Source organism: Rhamphochromis sp. 'chilingali', assembly GCF_963969265.1.
Source record: "Rhamphochromis sp. 'chilingali' genome assembly, chromosome: 19".
Lineage (NCBI taxonomy): Eukaryota > Metazoa > Chordata > Actinopteri > Cichliformes > Cichlidae > Rhamphochromis > Rhamphochromis sp. 'chilingali'.
Genome location: NC_137946.1, coordinates 31,079,046 through 31,105,368, shown reverse-complemented (window position 1 = coordinate 31,105,368; position 26,323 = coordinate 31,079,046). Strand labels below are relative to the sequence as shown.

The following is a 26,323-nucleotide window of genomic DNA, read 5'->3' as shown; positions in this document are numbered from 1 at the left end:
TTAGATTGTCCCAGCTAGGCTTCCGTCGTAAGCACCGGTAGGATTTACGACACCACGCTGTGTGTACGGTCATAAGTGTTGTAGCTACGATAGTGCAGGTAACATGTGAGAAGTTTGGATTAGGTTTCTAGGACTTTATTAAAGAAAAAAAAATATTTTTAAAGTATCCAGGGCGTCATGCGGGAACGGTCGCTTCCCGCCTCTCCCAACTGGTACTGCTCGCGCTGCAGTGATGTCAGCAGCAGCGGTTTGCTGGGCGTCGGGGCCAAAAACATCATCTACTTGATAGATGTGTCTGTATCTTCGTGCAGAGTGGCAGGTGAGTGAGCAGTCACCGCTGGACACCACACATAGCACAGACTTGATCGTGGCATTCATGTTTTAGTCCCCGCAGCCAGAAACACCGCGTTAAACTCAGGTACAACGTATCTGCCTGACCAAATCGGAGAGATTAGAGGATCTCGGGCTTTGATGGGCTGCAGTAACCAATGAAAGGATTTTACAACATTCGATGGAAATAAAAATGATGAACTTACCAAAAACACCACAAAAGTCAGTGTGAAAAAATGTAGTGACAGGCTAATCGATTGTGGTAGTTTGTATGGCCCTCATGTGCTTGTATTAATTTCTGAGAATGTCAGGGCATGCTCCTAATGAGACGATGGATATCCTTTGGGATCTTTTCTGTGATCTGTACCAGGAGCTTGTCCTGGTGCTAGTCTGTACACCCAGGTGGCGTCAGGTTGAAGAAAACACAATGGCAAAAATGTGTTTTATTGGATTTAGGTGCGGGCCAGTCAGTGTGGTTTCTTCATTCTCCAGGAACTGCCTGTATACTCTTACCACAAGAGGCCGAGCATTGTGTCCAGCTCTCCTACAGTATCTTTGTGTGTCCTATAATCTCCTCCACGTTCTTGAGACTGTGCTGGGAGACACTACAAACCTCCTGGCAGTGAAACTTAGTGATGTGCCATCCTGGAGAAGTTGGAGTACTTGCCCAGGTTCTATAGGGTCCACTGTTTTCTACTGACACTGACCCCAGCCAAATGCAATGCTAGTAAAAAAAAAACAAAAACCAAAACAGTCAAAAAAGATGAAGCGGGAAAAATGTAATTGGCCTCCACTTGTACAACCACTCCTGTTTTGAGTTTGTCTCATTGTTGCCTCACCTTTTGTTGTTGTTAAATGAGGGTGTGCAGGATGATGAAGGACACAGGGTGGTCAGGCAGGCTCAGAATACTGGCTGTTTTTCACCACAAAGCCCTCACTAAAATAGACCTATTGTATATTTTATTTTCTTATTGAAATACCAGTAAAGGTCCTTCATCAAATCATCTATTTGGATCACTTAAATGTGAAGAAAATCAATCTTTTCCACTTCTCCCACTCACCACTGATTTACGAAAGTGCCTGCACAACTAAATTAAGAAGAAGCCAAAAATAAAGGCACGTGTATGCAGATGGACTGTTTATTTAGATTGGCACTTTAAATCCAGCACAAGTCTGTGCTCTCTTTCTAGCAGTGATACTTTTAGCATGCAGGGGTGAGTCTAAAGGGGGCACAGAGGGCATCAAGTTCAGAGCTTTAGTAGCTGTACTCTATTTTATACATTTCTAATGTAAAGTTTGTATCTAGTAAAACCTCATGATTTACTATTATAGATTAAGTTAGAAGCTGAAAGCAAAAAAGTAATAATTATTAGTATATTTTCTCCAGTTTGTCTTGGGTTTATAACTGTTGGAAGCTAAAATCATAATTGAAATTAAACAGATTAATCCTCCAGTCGCAGTGAAATCAGTGTCCTTTTCTGTGTGTTTTTTCAGGTGAGCTCGTGGGCCATAAGGACTTGGTGTCCGGCTTCTCGTTTTGCCAGCATGCAGGGCAGAGTCACATCTGTGTCAGCTCCTCCAGCGATGGCAGTGTCCGTTTCTGGGACTCCAGCAGCAAGACTCTTATTAGGGAGCACACAGCTCATCAGGTGAGTGTCCTGTCCTGTGTCCACTAACACAGAAAGAGGTTTTGTGTCGTGCTTGCGCCCCCTACAGGATGTTGTGTGCTCTACACCAACTTGGAAGCAGCTTGTATGTGTGTTGTGCCGTCTCATGTTGTTTTTTTCACATTTATATGAAATGGTCCAATCTCCTTGATGAGACTGGACCCCTGACCAGGTCTGGAGAAAGAAAGTTAAGCATCAGAGCTCGACAGGACTCAGTGGGATGCGCAGCAAAAACATCGTCTGCAGCAGCTCTGTGATTCTCTCTCGAGGGCATTTTTAAAACAGTCGTCAAGGTTACTGAGGGCATTGCATATTTATTTTCCATTCTTTGCTTGAGCAGATGCCTTAAAGCAGTATTTTGTCTGTGGATTCATCTGAATAATAAACTGCATGTAATGACATGTTGGTTAAATATCATTGGGAAGATGTTTAAACCCAGAAAGGATATTTATTTGACAAATCATGAAACGCATAAAAAAACGTTAGTATATTGATTCATCATGCCAAAATGTTAACAAAGGGTTTTACATTTAGATAATAGTATCTGGTGTTTAGTATTTGCTATAAATGTCTTTGGAAGCAGCTCACTGCCCGTCAGCACACACCTGACTAAGAAGAACTTGTGACACGCACTCACTCGGGTCTCTTTTTGTCCACAGAGCTCCGTATCAGCGCTGCACTGGTCCCCTGTGGATAAAAACCTGGTGGTGTCCGGGGATGAGAAAGGCGTGGTGGTCTGTCACTGGTACCACACGGGTGACACGACCAGCTTCTTCCCTGAGCCCAGAACCATCTTCTGCCTCACCTGCTCTCCTCATACCTGGAACTATGTGGCTGTTGGGTAAGGATACCAAGAAAGACGACCGCTGGACAGATTAGTCTGCTGGATCATGAACATTAAAGCGCTTTGCATGAACGAGGGTAGTTTTTCTGCATTTTACCAAACTGACTGTCAAAGGTTACATTAACATTATAAAGTGAGTGAAGTGGGTCTACTACTAAGTGTTTCAAAGTAGTTTTTATCCATAAAAGAGAGAACTCGCTTTAAATTTTACTCGTGTGAAGGGCAACTTTCTGAGCTCAGGTTTGTTTGAGGAAAAAAATGTCTGAAGAAACCTTTTTGATCAGTCGAGCATCTAGATTACAGTTCTTTTAAAGTCTTTCACAAAGCTGTAGGTAACAGACAAAAATCTCAATAAACATGTTTTCATGATCATTTGAAGTCTTGATTGTAAATGAATCAAAATTTAAATTCAGTGAACATGATGTCGGTAACTGTGACAATGCTGCTGTAGGTACAAAGATGGGATGATCGTGCTGATTGATGTGAGTAAGAAAGGCGAGGTGATTCACCGTCTCCGTGGACACGACGATGAGATCCATGCGCTGGCGTGGTCACCTTTGGCCCATGAAGATGCCCTCTACACCAGACCTGAAGACGGTGAAGGTAACGTTGTGTTTCTTTGTATTATTGTCGGGTCTTTAGCTTACAATATAAAGCACCCTGAGGCAACCGCTGTTGTGATTTGGGCAGTATTTAAATTATCCTCTTTATTTTTCTTTTTAAAATATGTTCGTTGTGCACGAAGAAGCCAATTCAACACAAGTATATGAGACTTTTTTTTTTTCCTCTCATGTAATAGCAACCAATGGAGTGTCTGGAGGAGGTGGCTGCTATCTCGCATCTGGGAGCAAAGACCAGACTGTAAGGCTCTGGAGTACAGCCAAGGGAAAAGGTGGATTTATGTTCATTTTTAAGATTTATTTTTTAATTGATGCTGCAGAAATCAGCCTTGAAGAAGAAAATGTTTCATTCACTATGAGTGTTTAAAATTTCACTTAAACACGAGGGTTAGAGTTTAGGAAAAAAAGCACAGTGTATACAAATTCTGATCACCTCTGAAGCTCGTGTTAGATTTTATTTCCCTCCCCACACGCAGCATAAAAAGCTTCTTTTTTTTTTTTTTTTTGATAACTCCATGATATGACAAAGGTTTACCGCAGGTGATTAGATCATACCTGGTGTAAGACGTAATCCTTTTAGCATCTTCACCTTCACCTTGCAGGTGTCATGACTCTGAAGCTGCCCTACCTGAAGAGGAGAGGCACCGCAGTCGACCCCGGGGTGAAAGAGCGTCTCTGGCTCAGCGTTCATTGGCCGAAGGGACGGCCGACGCAGCTCGTGTCCAGTTGCTTCAGGTACAGTGTGTGTGTGCAATCAGTCAAACGGTTTAAAGAAGATTTTTTTGGTTGTTGACTGAGTAACAAAATGATCACGACAAGAAGTGATTGTAAAACTGTGGCCCGTTTTGAATTTTTCCTCATCACTTTAACATTTACATAACTTGCCTGCTTTAATATTTTTTCCTTCAGTATAAAAAACACAGACTTTTTTTTCTCTCTGTTTCAATGAAACTGTGATGTAGCTGCAAGCAGCAGAAATTGAAGATTGTTATTTCAGGATTGTAACAATTGGGAGCAAAATCACTTGTAATTGCTTTTTAGACCTTTTTATTTGGCCTCTAATTTTCAGGATATTGTCTGGAGGTGTGTTTGTCGAAAGTCTCTTGGCAAAATGTCAGGAACAAAGCAAAATAGAACATAAAACAGACCCATTAAAATGTAAAACGGTAAAGTGCTTTGTCAATGCTGGATTTAGTTTCCTTTTTTTGGGCTTCTTCATTAGCTGTATCCAAGAGCTTGGCTGATAATTGAGTTGATAGGCTTAATTTGGTGTCTCCCCAGTGGTGAGTTGGTCATGTGGGATTTAACCAAGACAGGGAAGCAGAGGTGGACCCTGTTCGGCACATCCTCAGAGGGTCAGAACCACAGCAGGATCGTCTTTAACATGAGTTCGGTTCACCTGCAGGATGGCAGAGAGCTGCTCATCAGCACCTCCATGGACAGAGAGGTGAGTGACCTTTGAACTTACAGTACATGGCCTGTGCCAGTATGGAATTCAGTACAGGCCAGTGGGTGTTTTTTAACTGTAAAGCTCTTGCGAGGACAGCTGTTGCTGCCAGCCCGTATCCTCCTCTGTGGAAAGTAATCGAGCAACAAAACCCAATTGGCAGTGGGCTCACGCGAATCAGGAGACCTCCTTGGTGGCCAGAGGGAGAACGAAAGCCAAAGGCAACAACCGTCTGACACCACGGTCTGATTAATCTCCCAGCACTAGTTAAGATTCACTCGAAGAAGCTTTTTTAGCCATGAGTGCACTGCTGTGTTCCAGCGTTCATCTGGCCTGTTTTTTAAAGTGGGAATTTTGCATGAAAGCAAATAAGGATTTCTGTCATTTATTATTAAACTGCCTTTAAAGAGGGAAGTTCATTGAAAGCTGGTTCATTCTTCCAGGTTAAGTGCTGGGACCTGGCCTCTCTGGAGTGCTGCTGGACTCTGCCCACCCTGGGCGGTTTCGTCTACGCCCTGACCTTCTCCCCCGTGGGTACTGGATGTCTGGCGCTCGGTGTCGGTGACAACATGATCCGGGTGTGGAACACGCTGACCACTCAGAACAAGTACGACGTCAGGTCCTTCTGGCAGGGGATCAAGTCCAAAGTCACAGCGGTAAGGAGTTTCTTTTTGCAAAGCACAGCTGATTTATGGTTAACTATTAGGGACAATAAGAGACATGATCAGTTTATACCCAGGAAGAATATAAATGGTTTACTTCACTTTAAAGTCTGTGTGTGTGAGGAAGTTTTCTGAAAGACGTTAAAGGATGAGATCTCAGATCAGTAAAGAAACAACTTCTCGGATGAAAAAACAATTTGTCGGCTGTCCGAGTGTCTGCTTTAAAAAATGATCCAGCGGAGCTGCTGATGAGACTTTGAGAGGACATTAAAGTCAGACTTATGTTATCGGCTTTAAGCAGCCTTTAAATTTTATTTTGTTCTTCAAGCTTCCATCATGTCTGAGGCTGATGATAGTGGCTAAATTATTACAAGCTTGTTGCTGTTCGCTGACACAAAAGATGAAGTGCATAAAAAAAGGGTTTCATTTGTTGTAGCTGGCGTGGCATCCGACAAAAGAGGGATCTTTGTCTTTTGGAACAGATGATGGGAAAGTTGGTATCTATGACGTCTTCTCCAACAAGTAAGGTTCATTTCTCTAAGATTAGCTGTCTGACCCCGCCCCATGCTTATCGTGTTTATTGCTTGTGCTTGTTTCATGCTGTTGCCTTGATAGACGATCGGTGACAGCACGTACAGAAGCATATATCAGTGTGTGTCGGTGGTATTCAAAACACTTTCATTGTTTATGAAGAAGCGTATGTGTTAAACTTTGGTGATCCATGCTGTGTTTTTCCACAGAGGATCATTTATGTTCATTTGTAAAATATGATCTTTGCTTGATTCCCTTTTCAAAACATCATTATGTATCTCACTTTCTTTTAATTGGCTGCCCCTCGTCTGGCTTCCACAACCGGAACTGAGGGCTTGTATGGAACACCACCTCCCCTTCCCTTTTCCGAGATTCCCAAAACAAACTTCAAGCCTTTCCTTTGAAAGCAAAACAAAATAAAACTGATACTGTGATCTACAAACTGCATCAGACTTGCCTAATTGTTAATCAAATTTGCACATATTAAAGAGCTTATACTCCTAAGAAGTAATTTCAGAAGTGTTTTGATTTTGGCACTGGTACCAATCTTTGGGGCATCATTTAGTGGATTACAGGGCTTTACCAGTGTCTGAAATGACCATACAGTGAAATCCCATCAACCAAAAGACCCAAAGCATAAGTAAAACACCTATTTAAAATGTGGCAGCTGTAGTTCAGGAGGTACAGCAGGTTGTCTGCTGATCCGAAGGTCGGTCTGGCTCCTCCGACCTGCATCTCAGAGTGTCTGCGGGCAAAAAGCCGAACTCCAAACGTTTCCTGTGATGCATCTCTCCAAGAGCAAGTGCATGAATGCTATGCTTAGAAAAAAGCACCTGTAAAAATGAATGTGAAAGAGGTTTGTGGTGATCTCATTATTTGAATCTGTGGTGTTGCTAACTTTCATCCACCAGTATTATACCAGCATTTGACAGAAAAAAAAGGAAATGCAGAATAAATCAACTTGAAGAAACAAACAGAACTTTAAATAATTTGTAAGAAAATTGCTTTCTTATTTATTTATTTTTATGCAAAACGTCAGAACTGTTGTGATTTCAGTTGGAGTTTGACTTTGTGACTTTCAGAAAACTTTTCAAAGTCTATCTTTTGCTTGTTTTCTGGTGCGAGTCTTGTGGTTTCTTCTTATACTCCCTTGAGGCCTGTTTTCCTGCAGCTATACACATCACACATCCCTAACCGAGCGTTTGTTCTGCTTCATCTCCTCCCAGGCCTCCTCAGATATCGAGCTCCTATCACAGAAAAACGGTGTACACGTTGGCCTGGGGGCCCCCGGTCCCCCCAATGTCATTTGGTAAGTTCTTAATGAACTCTTAGCAACTGCTGTTGTTTGCTCTGAACGCTCTGACCCAGCAAAAAGCCTGGCAGTGGGACACCAAATAAGCAGAGAGTCAGCGAAAAAGCCCGACCATCTCTGCACGCCTTTTCGTAATCGACCCTGTAATTGAGTGAGCTGAGAAAACACTTACTCCTCACCTCCTTCCTCTTGAGCTGCATGTGGGGAAATCAAGACGTAGGAAGTTAATTTTACCAGCTGTCGGCAGATGACATTTTGATTAGCGTATCAGTCACTGGGCTTCAAAGCCATAAATGTAATTGTTGCACTGCCAAAAATTCTGCTGATGGCTCCTAAACAAACAAAAGTAGCTGCTAATTAGTTTACCCACAGCATTGGCACCAGTTCAGCTCCATTCGTGGACTTGTGATTGGTTCAAATTGTCAGGATGACTTACAATAGGTGTGCAGAGTAGATCAGGACCAGCTGCTTCTCAGGGCTGTCAGCCGCCATGCTTCCTTTGCTCTTTACATTAAGGCTTCTACATACCTGGTGTTCACAGATTAGTCTATCTTATCTATATTACCTATAATAATGCCTGTGTATATATTGAATGGGTAGTTATAGTAACCAAGTCTTTAATTCATTTATATCTTTGGGACTTGTGGTCCTTAAAATGTTTAAGTTCGGCTCTCCTGTGTGAAGATTGCAGTCGTGAAGTCATTTCAAGTTAAAGATGCCATTACAAATTTACGATTTGCTCGAATTAATGAGGTGTCCAATTAACTAATCATTTAAGTTCTAGTTAAAAACTAAAAGTATTTACTGTAATGCAGTAAAATGTCTTTAAGTAATTGGCTTTAACACACTGTTATGTAGCGGTAAACGCTATCAAAAAACACTTGAAACCCACAGTTTGTCCACAGTAGACCTCCGTCATGAAGACACTGAGTTTTATGTTCTGTGTGGCATTCAGGGACAGCAGGAGGAAAACCTTCCTTTAGTCTGTACAGCTGTGCCGGCGAGGGCGTCATACTCCAGCACGATCCATACAAGCTGAACGGAGAGGCGTCGGACATCGACAAGCTCATCAGAGATACTAACGACATCAAGGTGGGAGGGGCTTTGATGTGATGATGATGATGATGTAATTATGCAGTCCCTTTATCCTCAGATAAATAACTCAGAAGTATTACTCACTGATCCTTTTTGATCCTAACGATTCTTTCTTTAACACGTAGTTACCCATAATGCAGTGGTGGAAACCACTGTCACGCACATGAACGGATCATATTTGTAAGGGGTGGGGTAAAAAAATTGATATAGGATTATGTGGTGATATTGTATGGATCCAGGGATGACAAATACCAATATTTTATTAATTAAATTAAAATATTCTGGAAATATTATGCACATGAGGGCTCATCTCATTCGCCACCTCCCTGAGATAATGCTAGCTTGTAACACTGGTTAACACTGGACACACTTAGAGCTAATTGCAGGATCGTAGCACATTCCTGGTTCTACAAACTTGTTTAATCTGTTTTTATATGCACAACATTGCTCACCTCTCTCTCCTCCACTCTTTGTCGTGTGCTCCCAATACGATGAAATCCTTCACTGACAAACGTGGACGCCCTGTGAAACAAAAACTAGCCTTTCTGCAAAAGCGCCGTTAATTTAACCTCTAGTTTTAAATCAGGATGATAAATCAGGATGATTTAAAACTAGAATTTCCCTCTTTCTTTTTTTTTTCTTTTTTTTTTCATGTTTCGAGAGGATGGTGAATAAGTGCTGCTGAGATTAAAATATAATAAAGCAAATCTTCAGCAATCTATTGCTAATCACTTTGGTGGTCACTGATTCCTGATGTAATTCCCAACAACCTAACTTTGTACTGAAATAAGATCAGTTATCAAACAGGACTCTAGAAATAAAAGCCTCTGTTATAGGCTACATTGCAGATAAAGGCACAAATAACCCAGCCTGACACCCTCCTCACCATCATCTCACTTCCAGCACCAAGCAAAGAGAGCTTTGTGTGCAGTTGGTAAGATGGACAGTAAAGCAGTCACATGTATAGAGACGTGTTTTTGTTGCTTTGTAGTCTGTTAGCAGGACTTTTATCTGTGCAGAGATTTCATTAAGCCCTCAGTGAACCAACAACATGTCAGGCAAAATAAAACCTGACACACTAAGAAAGCTGACAGCACAAGTTCACTCTGCAGGTCCTTCGTGCCTGCAACAGTTTGTTTCATGTCTGCTGCTGAATGTAAATAAAGGAGATTTGAATAAGTTACAAAGGTAAAATTTGCTTCCCAACAGCACAAGCTGTCTCCACACACCGACCTCAGCTGGAAGCCAGATGGGAAAGTTGTTGCCATCGGCAACGAGGATGGGTGAGTGAACGGTCTGGCGTGACCCATCTTGTAACACACCATCAGCAGCCGGCGGGAGTCCTCTGAGGGTCCAACTGTCTGCTGACAGTGTCTGGACTCGAGGCTACAGAATAATGAATTTTGTTCTGTTTGAACTGTTGCCCCCTCTTATCTATGTCGCTCTCAGGGATTATGATTGGGTGCCACACTGACACATGTAGATGTCTACACTTCCTGAACCAGCCAGGTTCAAAGCAAACCACATTTGATTTATTAGATGCAATAGAAAATGGCTTGCAGCTTGTTTGTTTCACTTTGTGGCTCATCATACGTCTTCACAAGCAACTGGATTCATGAACCTACAGAGTTATTGCACAACTCTGCACAAAGTTCTCACAGGTCATTAAAAAGTCCAAAGGATGAGGTCATAAAATGTGTTTTCTGTAGGTGTTAGAATGTATGGATGGTGTGTTTAAGATAATAAAAATTCAGGAGGGCACTCCTGAAGTCAGGAGATGCACTTTAGCATTTTTTCAATAGCTGTAATGTAACTAATAATGGTCAATATTCAGCTGTAAAAATGTAATTTTTTGCAGATATCTTGGCTACGTTGAAGTAGCTGATGTCTAAAAAAGCATATCAACAGCTGGTAAACCCACTGTACACAACCTGCCAATAGATGAAAAGCACAGCTGGTAGCTGGTTGGTGAACAAAGTCAGATATTTCTTCTGTAATCTCATACGTTGCATCCCGTACTGCCTTCTTTGTTTGCTTGTCGTCTCGGGACTACAGTTGCTTTTCATTTCTGCTTGAAGTGTTTTTGTGCTTTTTGCGACCAGCTGACCAGCTGCTCTGTGCTGCAGGTGTATCGACGTATATCAGGCTCCCAGTCTGAAGTTGCTGTGCAGCATCCAGCAGCACCACAAGATCATTAACACGTTACGGTGGCATCACGACCACAGCTCTGCACTTGAGCTGCACTGCCTCCTGGCCTCGGGCTCCAGCAACGCCATCGTTTACGTGCACGATCTCTGCTCTGTTATAGGTGAGTCCTCTTTAACATGTAGTATGTCAACCGAACTGTACTGCAATCCTCATTATGTCAATTTGGAAGAATCTAAACTGTCAGTAAAGAGCGAGTAAAAAGGTAAATGACATATTTAAGGCTTTGATGGCTGTGGTTGTATTTACATCAGTGTTTTGTTTGTTGTGCAGAAAATCCTCCAGAAAGCCCCGTGGTGCTGACGGAGCCCTATCGGAGGTTGTGTGGCCATACGGCTAAAATCACCAGCATGGCCTGGAGTCCGCATCACAACGCTCGGCTCGTCACTGTCTCATATGATGGCACAGCGCAGGTCAGTGGATGGGTGTAAACCTGTAAATGATGGTGGTAGATGCATAAGAATCTCTACCTCAACACGTTGGCTTTTCAGTTGGTAGACGTGTTTTTATGTTGCTCTCAGCATGTCGACACATCTTTGGGTTTTATTGTTGAATATTCTTGTTCTTTAGGTGTGGGATGTTCTGGAGGAAGCAGCTGTCTCTAACTACAGAGGACACGTTGGTTATCTGCTGTGTGTGGACTGGTCCCCTGTGGATCCAGATGTGATCTGGACTGGAGGGAAGGACTTCACCTTGCAGGAGTGGAGCGTCTCCAAACAAGAGTTCACAAAGCCGCCTAAAGGTAACGCCAGAACCGTAACCAGCACAAAACGGCCTTTCTGTCTGACCAGCAGGCCGTGACACGCATATGCTTTCAGGGAAAAAGATGGTCGACCTGAAAGAGAAGATGAAGGCCAATACGAAGCAGAAGAAGAAGAACAAGAAGGCTGGGCCATCGGGGGCTGAGGGAGCTGCACAGCCAGAGGTCAATGGAGCGCCGGTGACAATCGGAGAGAGGGCAGTGACGGGACAAGGGGTGTCAGGTGAAGATGACGAAGATGAAGCCAGCTCAACAAGCAGCCCAGCACCTTCACCAGGTAGCAGTTCAGAAAACAGCAGTTGCCATTTCAAGATTTTCTGCTACTTTTGCGTTGAAGCTCCAAATATTTTCTGTCTTTCAGCCACATTTGAGATGCAGAGAAAATCCTCGGCTGCTGTAAAGAGTAAAGACAAGCCAGGTATGCACAGATGTCCTTTTGAAACGGGTGTTTGGCACATTTCTGTATGTAACCGTGCGTGTGTCTATCTTAAGACTTAACTGGGCTGAAGAAGAAAAAGCCTCGCTCCATGTTGCCTCTCAGTACATCCATGGACCACCGGCCCAAAGACGAGCTGCTGCAGGACTGCATCACTCTGGCTTCTGTCAGACACCACAACAGTAAGACCACCATGCAGTTTATCGTTTTAGACAGTGATTACTGTAAAGACTATACTTTTAATAACGTTTTATTTAAAAATGTAACCCTTTTAACCTTTTTTTTTCCTGCTTGCATGAAAGCAAAATGAAGCTGATAAGCAAATATCATCTGGACTGTTCAATGAGCGTGTGCATTTATATTCCAGCACCTCCCACAGGCTGTGTCCCAGGCCAGGGAGATCATATCCATCTGGGCCTGTTTGCTGACAGACAGGCTCTGTACCGCATGTTTGATGCAGAAGGTGCGCTTTAGTTTTTCGTCTCAGTCTTTAAAGTTAAAGTGGTGAATGCGTGTTCAGCTCTCGGAACAAGCTTTAAATGGAGAGGAGTTCTTTTACATGATGTGTTGGATGACTCATCCGTTGTGACGTTGATGTTGCCCTTCAGAGGAGGGCCACGTGGAGGCGGGTCACTTCGACTCCGTAGTGTACCTGCGGCTGTGGAGTGGCGACCTGGAGGGGGCGCTGCAGCTCGCCACAGAGAAAGGAGAGCTGAACGACCACCTGCTCTCCATCGCTCCCATGGGTAAATGCAAGAATATTGACTTAACCTGAGACTGAGCCTTTGCAGAGTGTGTGACACTGGCACAGATGTAGGCAGAGAAAAAAATGTATTGGTCCTCAGGTGTATCATCAAAGTGTTTATACTATATCTGGGACCCATAACGTCGTAACAAAAGGACTAACATATTTTATTATTTTATGTTTGTTCATTTATATATTTTTTAACCTTCTCTATTCTTTTCAACTGTGACCACTTCCACAGTGTCAGTGACTTTGATCAACAGAAGCCCACTAAAAGAAAAATGTTAAAAATGGAGAGTGTCCTCTTCATGCCACCTGCAGCTGGGCCCTCTCTGTGCTGTGTTTTATTTATTTATTTATTTATTTATTTATTTATTTATTTGGGGGGGGGGGGGGGGGAGTAATTTTCTTATTTTAGACTCTGAGGAAAGTCTTCATTCTTCATTCCCACCATCGTTTGTTTGCTTTCTTGACTCTGGTAGTTGTTCCCTGGTTCCTCCTTCCTACTGAAGGCTCAGTGACTCGTATGTAGTCTCAGTTATACAACTGATGCTAATATTTATTTCAGTCTTATTTTTCTTTTGTTTTTATTTTTCTGAAGAAACTAAGAAAAAAATTCATTTCAAGTCTGTTTTATTTATATAGCACCAGTTCACAACAATAGTCACCTCAAGGCGATGTAGTATAATACAGTAATACAGGGCAAACCCAACAATCCAATAACTCTTTATGAGCAAGAACTTGGTGGCAATAGGAAGGAAAAACTCCCTTTTAGCGGGAGAGAAATATAATAATAACTAAAGATTAAAAGCAGAGCGGGGTATAAACACAGAGTGAGTGAAAAGGGTGAGTGCAGAATAAACAGTGCATTATGGGATGCCCCCAGCAGCCTAGACCCTATTGCAGCATAACTAAATGAGAATTCTGGGTCACCTGATCCAGCCCTAACTGTATACTATATTAAAAAGGAAAGTTTTTAAGCCTAATTTTAAAAGTAGAGATGGTGTCTGTCTCCTGAATCCCAGCTGGGAGCTGGTTTCACAGACGAGGGGCCTGAAAGCTGAAGGCTCTGCCTCCCATTCTACTTTTAAATACTCTGGGAACCACAAGTAAACCCGTAGTCTGAGAGCGAAGTGTTCTGTTAGGATCGTACGGTACTATGAGGTCTTTTACATATGACACGGTTTGATTATAAGATTTTGTATGTGAGGAGAAGCATTTGATTTGACATAAATTTGATTGTGACTTCCAGAGGGAGGAAGAGAAGCCAGTGTGGGGGGAAATATGCTTTCTCTTTGTTGTCCCTGTTAACGCACTCGCTGCAGCTTTCTGGATCAGCTGAAGGGTTCGTTTTTGAACATTTAGTCAGTGCAAAATGTATGTAAGCCAAGGGATAAATATCAGCTGCTGACAGGGTAAATGTCATCTTATGGCCATGTCAACAAATGGGGTCGATATTTGCTAAAAATATAAACGGCTCGGTTTCTTTACTCAGCTCTTGATCCACTTTCTCTGCTTTTGGTGTAATGGGAAGTGTTTTATTTGCTCCTCCAGCTGGGTTCGTGGTGTGGAGCCGGACAGTGGAGGCCTTCGTCAAGCAGCTGTGTCTGCAGGAGCAGTACCTGAAAGCGGCGTCCCACCTGCTGTCCATCAACAAACTCTACGAGGCAGTCGACTTGCTGCGCTCCCACAAGCTTTACAGGTTTGCTTTATTTACTGTTGCTTTGTTTTGTTCCTCTAAATAAAAAAGTTCTGTTCCAGGTTTGTTTGCTACATATTCTGGTGATATGTTTTGTTCATTTGTTATTATCAGGGAGGCCATAGCGCTGGTTAAAGCCCGGCTGCCAGCAGACGAACCTCTCCTGAAGGAGCTGTACACGTGTTGGGCTGCAGTGCTGGAGAAAGATGGGCATTTTTCTGCAGCAGCTAAGTGGTGAGAAGTGTTTAGAAAGTTTAAAGTTGCTCTTAATGATTATTTAAATTGCTTTGCAAACATTGTTAAATGGGTCCTCTCTCATTGGTTTGACATCATCTCCCAGCTACCTCGCTGCCGATGCCAGCTTTGACGCCGCCAAGGTCATCGCCAGGAAGAATGACGTCTTGTCACTGAGGACCGCGGCCAGTCTAGCAAGAATCTCAGGAGACTCCTCTCTGGCTCAGTCTCTGTCGCTGAGATGTGCCAAAGATCTGGCAGCCGCTCGAGACTGGGTCGGAGCACAGGAGGTTCTGAGTTTGCAAGACAGCCTCCTGGTTAGTAGTCGGAGTGTGAATTTGGGTTTAGAAGATGAACTGAAAGTCTGTGAAACCTGTTCCAACCCTCTGCAGGTCCACAGGCTGCATCTCTGTGTGGCTGAGCTGCTCTCTGAGATGCTGGGAGACTCTGAAGTTAGTCCTGCAGCATCCTGCGCCTCCCGTCACCCGTGGGCGTCACCGGGTGAGCGTCACATTAGCATCATGGATCGAGTGAGAGATGTGTGGGAGGAGCAGTTTGCTGTTTCACATCAGAGCGTTGGGGCTCTTCTGCAGGAGCTCAAGTCTGCAGAGAGCCCAATGCCCACTGCTAACAGTCCTCTCAGACAGGTACAGACACAAACTAGGTACATAATTGATGATACGGCTGGAAACAAATGTATTATGTATAGAAGAACTGAAGCATGCACAACAGAAGATATAAAAAACAGCTTAAATATGACGTAGAAGCATATTTGAAGCAGAGAACTGAAAGAAAACTAAAGGAAGTCTTTTAATGAATTTAGACTAAAATCTTGTCCATGTGCCTTTCCATCTGCAGGTCCTGCTGCATTCATCCCTCCACCTGACCTGTGCTGTGCTCAGCTGGTTACTGGCTGATGATGATCAGCTGGTGACAGAGCTGTGGCACGCAGTGGCTTGGCCGAGAGAGGCCGGACACTTCTGTGTCTCTGCAGAGCTCTGCAGGCTGCTGTTCCCAGATGGTACGTCCTATTAACAGAACAGTGAAGTCATCTGTCCATCAGGGTACATCATATCAATCCTAAATGTGGTGGCTGCACTACTGAGACAGAATAAGGGCAAACTGACATTTTAGCCAGAAGATGAGCATTTCTTAAGTTCTGTCGCAGTCGTTTTGGCGACACCTTGTGGTGATAAGTGTTGTAACATCTGAGCTTAGATTCATGAGACTTTTATGCATGAATTTAAATGTTAGGACAATGTAAAATAACTGTGTTTGACAGGCATTAGCAGCTTTACCTTGCAGTGTCTCTCACAGGAGTAGACTGTATTTTTGGTGGTAGCAGAGGGAGGAGCCTCTGTATATATGTGAACAGGGTGACCACACTGAGCTCAGCGGCCTTTCTGGGCATGTAGCAGTGGTAGCCTTTTGCATTGCTCTGTAGCTGTTGCAGATACTGCAAAGCCACCCAGTTCAATTTTATTTATATAGCACTAAATCGTAGCAGTCACCTCAGGGCACTTAAATATTGTAATGTTAAAAGACCCTGAAAGAATACAGAGAAACAATCAGACGAGCCCCTGTGAGCAGTTTGTATGTTGTACTCTTTTCTGCTTTTAAGTAAATAAATAAATAAAAGGAATAAACAGGTTAATCTGCATTAATAATGAATACATTTCCTGAAAATTGCTTTTCTCTCTGTTGGTCAGGCGATGTCAGTGTTAGTTTTCGGAAACATCCCAAAGTGCTTCATCACACGGAAGAAGCAGCCAAAGCTGCTGCCAGCAGTCTTCAGGCTTTTGTCCTTTACCACCGCCTGTATGAATGCTGGTGGAGGACCTCGGGAGGCAGCCAGGAGATCCAGAACGGCCTCTCCCTGTCGTTGGCTGACTCGTCTCCTGAAGATGAAATGAAGGATGAGGTGTCAAACGGAGGGCTGTTGGAGTCGGCAGAGACCCACCGTCCTGTGAGTGGGGGTTTTCATAAACTGGGCTTAGATCCATCACTCCTTCTGTGTGAGCCTCACGCTGCCTGCCAGGCCACACAGAGAGCTGTGAGACAGATCCAGCAGCAGCTCGCCGCCATGGTGCAGCAGCACAGCCAGACCCAGGGAGGGCAGCTCGACTCTGGGGAGAAACGGGATGACAGCCCTGCAGTGATTTCCACCACCAGGGAATCCTCAGACAGTCAGGACTCTGCTGAGGCTGAGCAGGGGTGAGAGCTTTGTGCCAGCTTCTTATGTTTTTATTGTTTATATGTGATTATCAGACCCATGATCATAGCACTATAACCATGATTATAAAACTAGTTTTACTGCGCATCACTTTTTCTTTGAAATCTGGCAGGGCCATGTCTAAAACTAACCTCATTCCCATCAGTCTCAGCCATCTCGTGGTCTTATTTTCTTTGTGATTAACTTTGATTGCTGAATCAGGCGGCTGTTTCTTCTCCCCAGTTCTGAGGACCCGGAGACTCTGCTGTCATTATCCTCGAAGATGTCCAAGCATCAGAAAGAGCTGGCTGAGCTGCCAAACACACTCAAGGTACAACCAAAGCTTACAAGAGAGAGTCGTCTCTCCCAAAGTATCCTGAAGGCAGTCGTGGAAGTAAACCTTTTAGAGAGGATGTTAATGTTGATTCTGTGCGTGCAGTATTTGTCATTTCAACATGACAGTCAAGTAGTAAGATATACCAAGGACCTTTGTGCTCCCTCTATGATCTCCCACCTACAGAGAGAGATCACAGAGAGAGAGGGGAGCAGTTTCATGTGTCAGTTTTGACCTGTTTCTCTGCTCACAGCTCTACCCTCAGGGTACCTGCTGGCTATCCCATCATGCTCCTTGTTTTTTTTCCATTTCTGATTAGCACAACCAGACAGTTTGACATCTTAACAGCAAGAAGTGCTTAGTATGAAGAGTTTAAGTTGCACAAATAGTTCACTATGTTGCAGATTTCTCTTCACATGTCACAGGAACTCTTTATTGTGATGTAAGATGCTCTTCAGTTTTTAGATGTATTATTATATTTGCAATTTAATATATTATTAGGATGAAACACTGATCCCCAGGGCTACAGAATGAATGTTTTTGTCTTTCAGGTGTACCCTCACCCAGATGTTGTGGAATGCTGTCTGGTTCTTCTGCATCTCAGCAAATCTTCAATGTCTTTCTCGGACTCGCTCCTACAAGAAGCTAAAGATCTGCTTCGTAAATATGGGACAAGTCCCTCTGTCCTGAAAGCCTCGCAGCGATTCCTCATCTGATTCATTTGCTGGCAGTTTGGGGACCCGCCTGATGGTCTGACTTCATGTCTCCGCTGCTACACTGACTGTTTACCTGCATCCACACAAAGCATGCTCAGATGTGTTCAGTCAGACACCTCAAAAAGCACGTGGTTCCAAACTGCAGACTTTACACACTCTGATATGTTTCTTTGAGTTTTCTGATACACTCAAAGCAGCATTTCTGCAGTTTTTTTCTACAATAAAAACAAACTTAATAAAAAGTCCTGAGTCAGCTTGATTCCACATTTAAAAGTGCCTGAAGGAGTCTCACCAATTCTGAAGCCGGACAAGGTCAAATTATTTCTATAATAGTTACAATCACAGATTGATGGATCTACTGTATATTGATAAGAACTGGGCTGGATGGAGTAATATCTATTACCTTTGAAAGCATAAGAACATAAATGTCCAGCCGGACTGAACAAGAGCCCTGAGTTTAAACCCAGTGGAGAATTCACCAAAAGAGATGATGGCAGAGGTGACTGTGTGGAAAGTTTTTAAAGCCTTATTTTGGAGCAAAATAACCAAACACTGTTTTCACTGGTGTTTCTACATATTTAGTCCTAACTGTAAAAACCGATGCATAAAATATCTGCCGCTTCTAGAGACTGAAGTCTTAAAAAAAGAAACTGATTTAAAATGATCATGAAAAGCTTTTAGAACTGTGTGTGCATCAGAAGGTAGTGAAGGTGGTCTCTCACTACACAGCTTCCCTTAGAAAAACTCATACTAATGGTCGTCTTAGCACACCTTTGATATACACACTGACATGTCAAATTTCGTTTTCAATGAACATCTTCAAAAGAACATCACAGAAGTCTTTGTTGTATCGTACAGGCTGCTTGGACGTATTTCTTAATTTTGCCTGTAAAATTAAAGCTCACCTTTCAAAAACCATCAGAATTTTCTCTGTAGCACCAAATGGTTTAGGAGTTGAAGCAAAATTTAGGAGGAGATGATTTTCCTGTTTTCAGAAAGCTGTACATTTGTGCAAAATGCTCATCTTCTCTCTCCAAAATTATCAGAATTTTCTCTGAGCACAAACTGTGATGGAGTCCATCTATATATCATTAACCCTTCTACACACAGACACACACTGTGTTTCTGTAAATCTACTTAAGAAAAGAGCAAATGCTTTTTGCTTGCATTGAAAATACAAAACAATTTAATGTACAACTGTTTAAAACAATGAAGAATGTAAAAAAAGAAAAGTGACCACAACACCTGCACAAGTGACCGTGGACAGTTTGATCTGAGGGTGAATGTACAGAAGGACAGCAGTTTGGCCAGTGAAGCATGTGAGTACCCAAGCACAATTATACACTCCAACTCCCACTGTTAAAAGTTTCTCAAAGTGGAAAAGAGCTAAAACATTTATTTGCATCAAAATTATACATTTTAATTTACAGGCCCTTCCAGCATTAACTTAAAAAGAAAGAAGGAAAGAAAAAAAAATCCCTGCAACAAGAGAAGAGTCCGGCTGATGAAAAAGACCCGACCTTTCGTGTCAATGTTTGGTCTAAAAATCACAGTAAGATCGAGCAGCTGGTCCCATGCTGTAAAGAAAGATGTCACTGATGCTGTGAGAGAGAAGAAAACAAAAAAAGCTTTTTTAAAAAAGTCTTATGAATATATGGCCATATACTCATAAAAGTGACTAAAAAGAAAGCGGTGAAGGAGCCACTGTCACTTGGCAGGGCGACGCTCAAACAAATATGCATTTAGTAAAGTCTTGCCGAGGGACGTCTGAGAGCATGTGGTGGGGGGTCTGCTGGTTGGGTTTTAAAACAAGTGCATGTTCCACTTGGAGGGTCGAGCGCTCAGTCAGTGCTTGTTGTTGGTCTCCTCCTGGCCCGAGCTGGAGATGGCGTTCTGGGGTTGGGTGGAGCCCGAGCCCAGGCCGTACAATCTCCCACAATACTTTGCGTCGTCGATGTTGTCTTCGAAGAAAAGCTGCAGACAAAATATAAAGTTTCACTGACATGACTCAAACACTGTCTCAGGTGTGCAAACAGGAATGTTGTTTGATCAAAACTTGCTTAATTTGTATCTGATTTCCATTAGTTTAAATTCATATTTATTTTCAAAGAAAGGACGTTTGGATTCACAAACATGCTAAATAAGTCCAGTTTGAGTTTAGTGAATAACATTAAATATTTAAAGTGGTAAATTACATTAAACTACTGTAATATCTGATCTTTTGACTCAGATCTCCAAAGTAACTCAAAGTTCGGATAAAGAGCAAACATGAGCATTTAATAATGCTGCAGATGCCATCGTGAGTTCTACCAGAGATCAAACCGGTATCTGTGAGAGCGTACCTCCTTCATCCTGAAGAACGCCATGCCTGTAAGCAGTGAGTCGGACCCAGCCTGATGTTGCCGTCCAATCCTCTTCAGCTCCAGTTGGTCTGCCACTTCCTGTAGCCCTCCCTGCAAACACACCACGGTCAGATATCTGTCAAAACTCATCCTGATCTGATCTGACAGATGTCTTCTATTTAAAAGCGAAGCCATTAACAGCTTCAAGTCTAGCCGAAGCACCAACTCAGATGTAGTGACTCAATTATCCAGGTTTACCTTCAGGTTCTTGCAGCTTTTCATCAAGTACTTGACGTCATAGATCGCTGGGAAAAACAAGTTGAGGATCTGAAAGAAGTCGTGCTCCTCCTCGGGAAGGCGTGCATCCGTCAGGAGCTTCACCAAGTAGCCAAAGTCATACCCACTGAGGACCAAAGGACAAGAGGACAGCTGGGTTACACTGATGATGTCTAAAGAATTACTTACAGTCTTCTCTGCAGGAACGAGACTTATTTAAAATTATTTCCCGAAATGAAATTGAGAAATTAGGTGGACTGTGTCTTGGAGAATGTAACAGATGTCTAAACTGATCAGGTTCAGCCTTTTCATTTCCACCAGTATCCACAACTTTTAGTCCCAGGAGCTTTAAAGGAAGTCAAATGTTCCCTTCTTTCAGCTTATTGCTTCTTTGGGACACTAAAATTATTTCTCAGAGTTTAATTTAGATCCCGGTGGCCATGGAATCCATTTCCTTCAAACCTCCTACTCTTTGGTTAAAGTTCCTGGGATAGAAACAACGCTAAAAGAAACAGAGATTCAGAAACTCGTTGAACACCTCACAGATGCAGAAATATCACAGAAATATCACAGAAATACCTCTAAGAAAACGGTTCAGTTTGCTTTAACACTACACATGCTGATCTTCATTCATGGTTTTAGAAAGGTCTGCAGAGAGCAACGTTACACCATTTATTTATTGTTAAAATCATTTTTTTATTGTATACAACTAAAAGGTGGTGTAGGGTGCAAACACACGACTGACCTGTGGAAGGAGAGCCACTTGACGTTTTCACACAGCACCAGGCCGGACGTCATGAGGAGCTCAGCAAAGTAGAGCGTGTCGATTCCCTCCTCTTCGTGTTTTTTAAACTGGAGGCCAGAGTTCTGAAGCAGGTCTATGGAGTCTTGCGAGTACATGTCTTCTCTGGAAGGAGAACCGGAGAAAAACACATTTAGTAAATTCACACTGTTTAAAAAAGCTTCACGCTTTGAAATGTGCCTTTTTAAACAGCCAGCAGGTGGCGAATCCCGCAGCTGCAAAAAGACCTGCGGTTGTATAGACATCTACGGGGGAAAAAAACAACCCTTTGGCTCTTTTGATCTCATCAGGAAGTCACAGAGCAAATTGTCAGTTACTATTTCAAAACTTACCAAATATGACATAATGCTCATTTTGTATTGTCAAAGAGGGGAGCAAAGCAGGGTATGTCTGAAACTGTCAGTGTGCAGTTTGACCCTTAACTACAGGACTTTAACCAGAAGGTGCTGTAAAAGCCAGCTGTGTCCATCTTTTACATACAGTCTGAGTGCAACAATCAATTTACAATTGCTCTAACATGATTTCAACTTAGTTCCAAAGACATGTAGACATATGGTGGAGATGAAGTTATAATGCAGCAGGTGGTTAAGTCAGCCCTTCTTCTCTACATTCAGTCACAGTCAGTACACTAAAACGTTCAGATGGTTGCAACACAATGAAAAGAACGAGGATTTAAAGAGAGTCCACTCACGTAAGGTTAAACTTGAAGTTAAACTGCCACGTTGTTGTGCCAGGGGGATAATCTCCTTCCTCATTCATGAACGTGAGCCCAAGCTGGATGATCTTCAGGAGGTCGACATTGCACCTCAGCAGCTGGTACTGGTAATCCACTGTGCTCCGAAACTCTCCAATCGGTCTGACAACAACTCCGGGGAACTCTGTGTCCTGGTGAACAATATCAACAAGTGTTTGTTTACAGTTTTTCTTCACTCAGAAATCTGTCATTACTCACTGAAATAAGAGCCTGAGAGCAGTGAAAGCTAAGGAAATGAGTAGCCATGAGTCTTTTAAGGACATTTAGGTAAATTTTACGATTAAATACGAAAATAATATTTGAGATCAACTGCCCCCCCCTCCACAGAAAACATCAATAAACAGAGATTTTAAAAATAAATAAATGGGAGCAGGAAAAAAAGATACCAATAGGGCAGGTATCTAGAGACAAATGTCATTTGTAAAACCACAGCTACTAAATTAAAAAAAGACTATATCACAAAATTCACCTCAAATTCAACTGTGTAAAAACATTGGACAAAGAAATTAGGCCATCACGCCAGAGACTCACCATTGCAATGTAATTGTAGCTTTGAATAATCTGCCGAATCTTCCTCATTTCGTCCTCAACATTGCTCGCCCAGACCTCACAGATTATCTGACTGGAATCTGTAAGTGCGGCTGGCATGTTGGCAGGTCAGGTGAAAAAAGCCCAACAAAAGCACTCGTTACCGAGGCGGCGGGCGGCAGTACACCGAAAAAGGAAAAAAAAAAAGAAAAAAGAAAAAAAACACAACTCTGGGGGAAGATGAAAAGAAAACTGGTATCAGAAGAGAAGGCCAATTAATGCTTGTAACACGAGAAAAGAACACACACATATGGGAATACTTTTCATTTTCACATTAATAGAGAGGTTTGCAGTCAAGTCACTTAATTATCTGTATTCTGGTAAATTTTATTCATCAATTTGTACATCAGTTCATGATCGTAGGGTTGCCAGACAGTCAGACACCTGAGGTCGGTCTTATAAAGCAGGATTGGGTCTTATTAACACAACTTCAGGGTTAACTCTTTCCAGTGTTATGAGGCTAGTCCAGTGCTAAAGAACTCACGGCCAAATTTGTTCAACAGGGTATGTTTGAGATATGAAATCCACGCCTACTGACAGTTCAACCAATTCAATCAATTCTCTGGAAAAATCTTTGGGAAAACCAAAATAAACAAACAGAAAAAAAAGGTTTAAAGATCCACCAGACCTCAGTGCATGAAGAGTCAAGTTTTTGTGTTTCCGTGATGAGAAATTTGGGTTCTCTTGATTTTTCCTTGACAGCTATGCAAAATTTTGACACAACTTTATTGCAAATTACAAATTTGCACATAGGTTTAAGTCTACGTGTGAACTCTGTTTTCATAATTATCATTTACCTATAAAAACCAGAAGTGAAACAATGAAACTGTCGCTTTCAGCTTGTAGTAAGTTTTTACGGTGTTCACATTTTCTAATAGTATAGTTATGACCTCCACTGGAAAATTAGTTGTTCTCTTGCTTATTCATCAGTATGATTGGTTATATGCTGCCTCCACCAGCTTTTTTATGTAAACATGCTTTTAACTAGATAGAGAAACCCTGGGTAAACTTGTCGGGTTGATAACTACCTCCGACCACTTACCGTAATTGTCGGGCTATAAGCCGCTACTTTTTGCACAAGCTTTGAACCCTGCGGCTTTTAGTCAGGTGCGGCTTTTCTATGGATTATCCATGATTTTTGTCATATCGTAAGACGATTTGTTTTGTTTGTTCCGCTGTTGTACGGCACTACGTTGCCTGGCGGAAGGGCATGTGATCAGACACACAGTATCGGGGTTCAAGAGTGGTGTGTTGGTCACGTGTCCATCCGCCAGACAACATAGTGCCGTACAAGTAGCGCGAAAAACAAACTTCAAAGTAGCGCTACACGTTCAGCGGGAGTCGTGGATGATGTGCGGCGATAAACTTGCGAAAAGCAAGTTATGCCCAACTCCACCGGTGGATTCTGACAGCGTGGAAAAGTGTGAAAACATCAATGATCACCAACGGATTTCGAAGGGCTGGACTGCTGCATGATGGAGAGGAGGACACCGCCACGGCCCTTCTGAGGGTGTTCGACTCTGACACTGACAACGAGGATTTCTTTGGTTTTGAAAGTGACAACGAAGGAAAGAAGCTGAGTGTGGATGACGAAGCCACCCTGAGCCTGTTCATATCCAACACTGGAGAAGAGGACTTTGGTGGTTTTAGTGGGCAGGAAGATGATGGTGAATGACTGACTTTTCTTCTTGTTAAAGCTGTGTCACTGCACCTGAGCCTAAAAGGTAGTCCAATCTATTTTTCTGGTGTGCTGTAGGTTATTGTTATGTACTACATTTGTTACTCATTTATGAAGCACAGTACATGTTTCCTACTTGTAATTACTGCTACTTGTACATATACCTAAAAGGTTATGCAAATATGTACTCATAACTTGTTTTTCAAAATATTAATAAAAGGGGTGTGTCTCCAAACAGCCATCTCTTTCCTGACAATTCCCTTTGTGCATATTCTCTTACATATGATAAGTCAACATTGAAACACCTGCGGCCTTTAGTCAGGTGCGGCTAATGTATGTACAAAACAGGATTTTCCCCTGATTTTAGCTTGTGCGGCTAATATTCAGGTGCGCTTTGTAGTCCGGGAAATACGGTAGTTAGATTGCTTATATTAGATAAATTAATCCACACAAAAGAGATAAAATGGGTACGATGGTTATACCATATCCGATGAAGCCAGTACAAATTTTTGTGTGATAAAAACATTGTGACATCAAGCACAGGATGATCCCATGCGTTTAGTGCGCATACGCTGTTGTATACAACCAGGATATGAAGGTACATGAGAGAAACTAGCAGCTGGAAATGTGTGACCCAAAAATAAACAAATGACTTCTTCATCAAGCACAGCTTGAGCTCTCCGTAGTAACAATCCATATGACAGGAAGAGCAAACAGTGGATGGAAATTAGTGATACGGTTGCATGGTGACAGAGGGGCACCTATTCCTCTATTTTTCAAGTTGCAAGTGGATCTCTAAAAACATTGTGCAACTCCTGAAAAAATATGGTTACTTTACTTTAGTAAAAAACTGTTCAGCAGTTATACTTCCTCTTACAATTTAAATAGTGAAATAAATACTATAAACGGTGCTTCAGCTAGTCATATGTCATCACAAACTTCGTTTTGAAATATGTAAAACGTTAGTAAATTAAACCCACTTTTAAAAAAAATGTTTAAAATCAGTGGGGTTTTTTTGTTTGTTTGTTTGTAGCAAATTCCTGGTCAAAATCTCACTGGTGGACATAAAGAGAATAAATACATACATATATAGATAAGTACGTAAATAAAATCCTGAACTTTACTACAAAGACTACGGTATACAACGTAACGTAAAAAAATTAATATAACCACTAAAAACAGTAATCAGTACTATAGTCATATGGGTGTGAAACACGAAAAAACAACCGAGGATGTGCCGTTTAAACACGCAGCACTAAGAACAAATCAAAGGTATTTTAATTGAAGGCTCTTTCAGCCTTCTACCCGTTTTAAGTGTGGGTTATTCTACACATCCAGTTTTTAGAAGTATCGAGCTCATGAACTTTGACAATGCTCCAAAATAACTACCCATATAAGTACCCTGTGCTGACCACCGAGCGGCGACACTTTGTTCTTGAAGGACTTTAACCTGTTACTGAAAGGTGTCCCATTATAGTGATGCCTGCTGTTACAGTGACAGGTATAAAGCGCCTTTGTGTTACCATGACATCATGAAGAACTCACATTGGCTTTTGTTTACGATACTAGACTAGCTAACCCAAATGCTAAATGCTAAAATGAAAAAAGCACAAGGGTCTTTTTTGGGGGGAAATTGTTGCTAAAAGTTTGAGAGCTTTTAATAACGTGCAGCTTAATTTTTTTTTTAATAAAACTGACGACACTGCAAAAAAAAAAATATTGAAGCTAGCACGGCGTTTAGCACGAATGGCTAACGTTTACGAGCTAAGCCTCGCGTTGTCGGGAAAGCTACCATCACGGAAACGGAGATTACATAAAAGCAGCTCTGCTTTTCTACATCTCATAGTCTCACTATAGTTGAACGCACTTCAACTACACCACAGCGCTGCTGTGGAAGAATAAAGAAAATAATTTACCTGAAAATTTCTTCAACGTACCCTTCCAAGCTAGGTGATAGCACCCCTATCTTCTTCTTCGCTTTCTTTCTGCTGTTGCTGCTTCTTCCTCTTTGCGTTTATTAGGTGAGAACCTTCA

General features: G+C 42.3%; 2 protein-coding genes across 3 annotated transcripts; one reads left to right on the top strand and one right to left on the bottom strand.

Annotated features, from left to right (window-relative positions):
* Window positions 1-51: 51 nt before the first annotated feature.
* On the top strand, window positions 52-19,454 carry gemin5 (gem (nuclear organelle) associated protein 5). Its single transcript, XM_080866645.1, has 28 exons — window positions 52-319; window positions 1,825-1,979; window positions 2,657-2,838; window positions 3,293-3,444; window positions 3,641-3,733; window positions 4,064-4,196; window positions 4,743-4,908; window positions 5,352-5,564; window positions 6,007-6,092; window positions 7,328-7,410; window positions 8,369-8,505; window positions 9,718-9,791; window positions 10,635-10,816; window positions 10,987-11,126; window positions 11,284-11,455; window positions 11,532-11,750; window positions 11,835-11,891; window positions 11,966-12,091; window positions 12,277-12,372; window positions 12,518-12,655; window positions 14,209-14,356; window positions 14,468-14,587; window positions 14,694-14,904; window positions 14,980-15,234; window positions 15,446-15,608; window positions 16,297-16,801; window positions 17,043-17,130; window positions 17,685-19,454. Exons 1-28 carry the CDS (start codon window positions 178-180, stop codon window positions 17,847-17,849), a joined length of 4,401 nt encoding a protein of 1,466 aa, XP_080722771.1. The 5' UTR covers window positions 52-177; the 3' UTR covers window positions 17,850-19,454.
* Window positions 19,018-26,290, bottom strand: cnot8 (CCR4-NOT transcription complex, subunit 8). Of its 2 annotated transcripts, none has more exons than XM_080866646.1 (7): window positions 26,206-26,290; window positions 22,555-22,781; window positions 21,961-22,154; window positions 21,213-21,374; window positions 20,450-20,594; window positions 20,192-20,302; window positions 19,018-19,823 (listed from the first exon to the last, which is right to left on the bottom strand). In XM_080866646.1, exons 2-7 carry the CDS (start codon window positions 22,669-22,671, stop codon window positions 19,695-19,697), a joined length of 858 nt encoding a protein of 285 aa, XP_080722772.1. In that variant the 5' UTR covers window positions 22,672-22,781; window positions 26,206-26,290; the 3' UTR covers window positions 19,018-19,694. The 2 variants fall into 2 exon arrangements, with proteins under 2 accessions (XP_080722772.1, XP_080722773.1); XM_080866647.1 differs by having other exon boundaries at window positions 26,227-26,247.
* Between the last annotated feature and the right edge of the window lie 33 nt (window positions 26,291-26,323).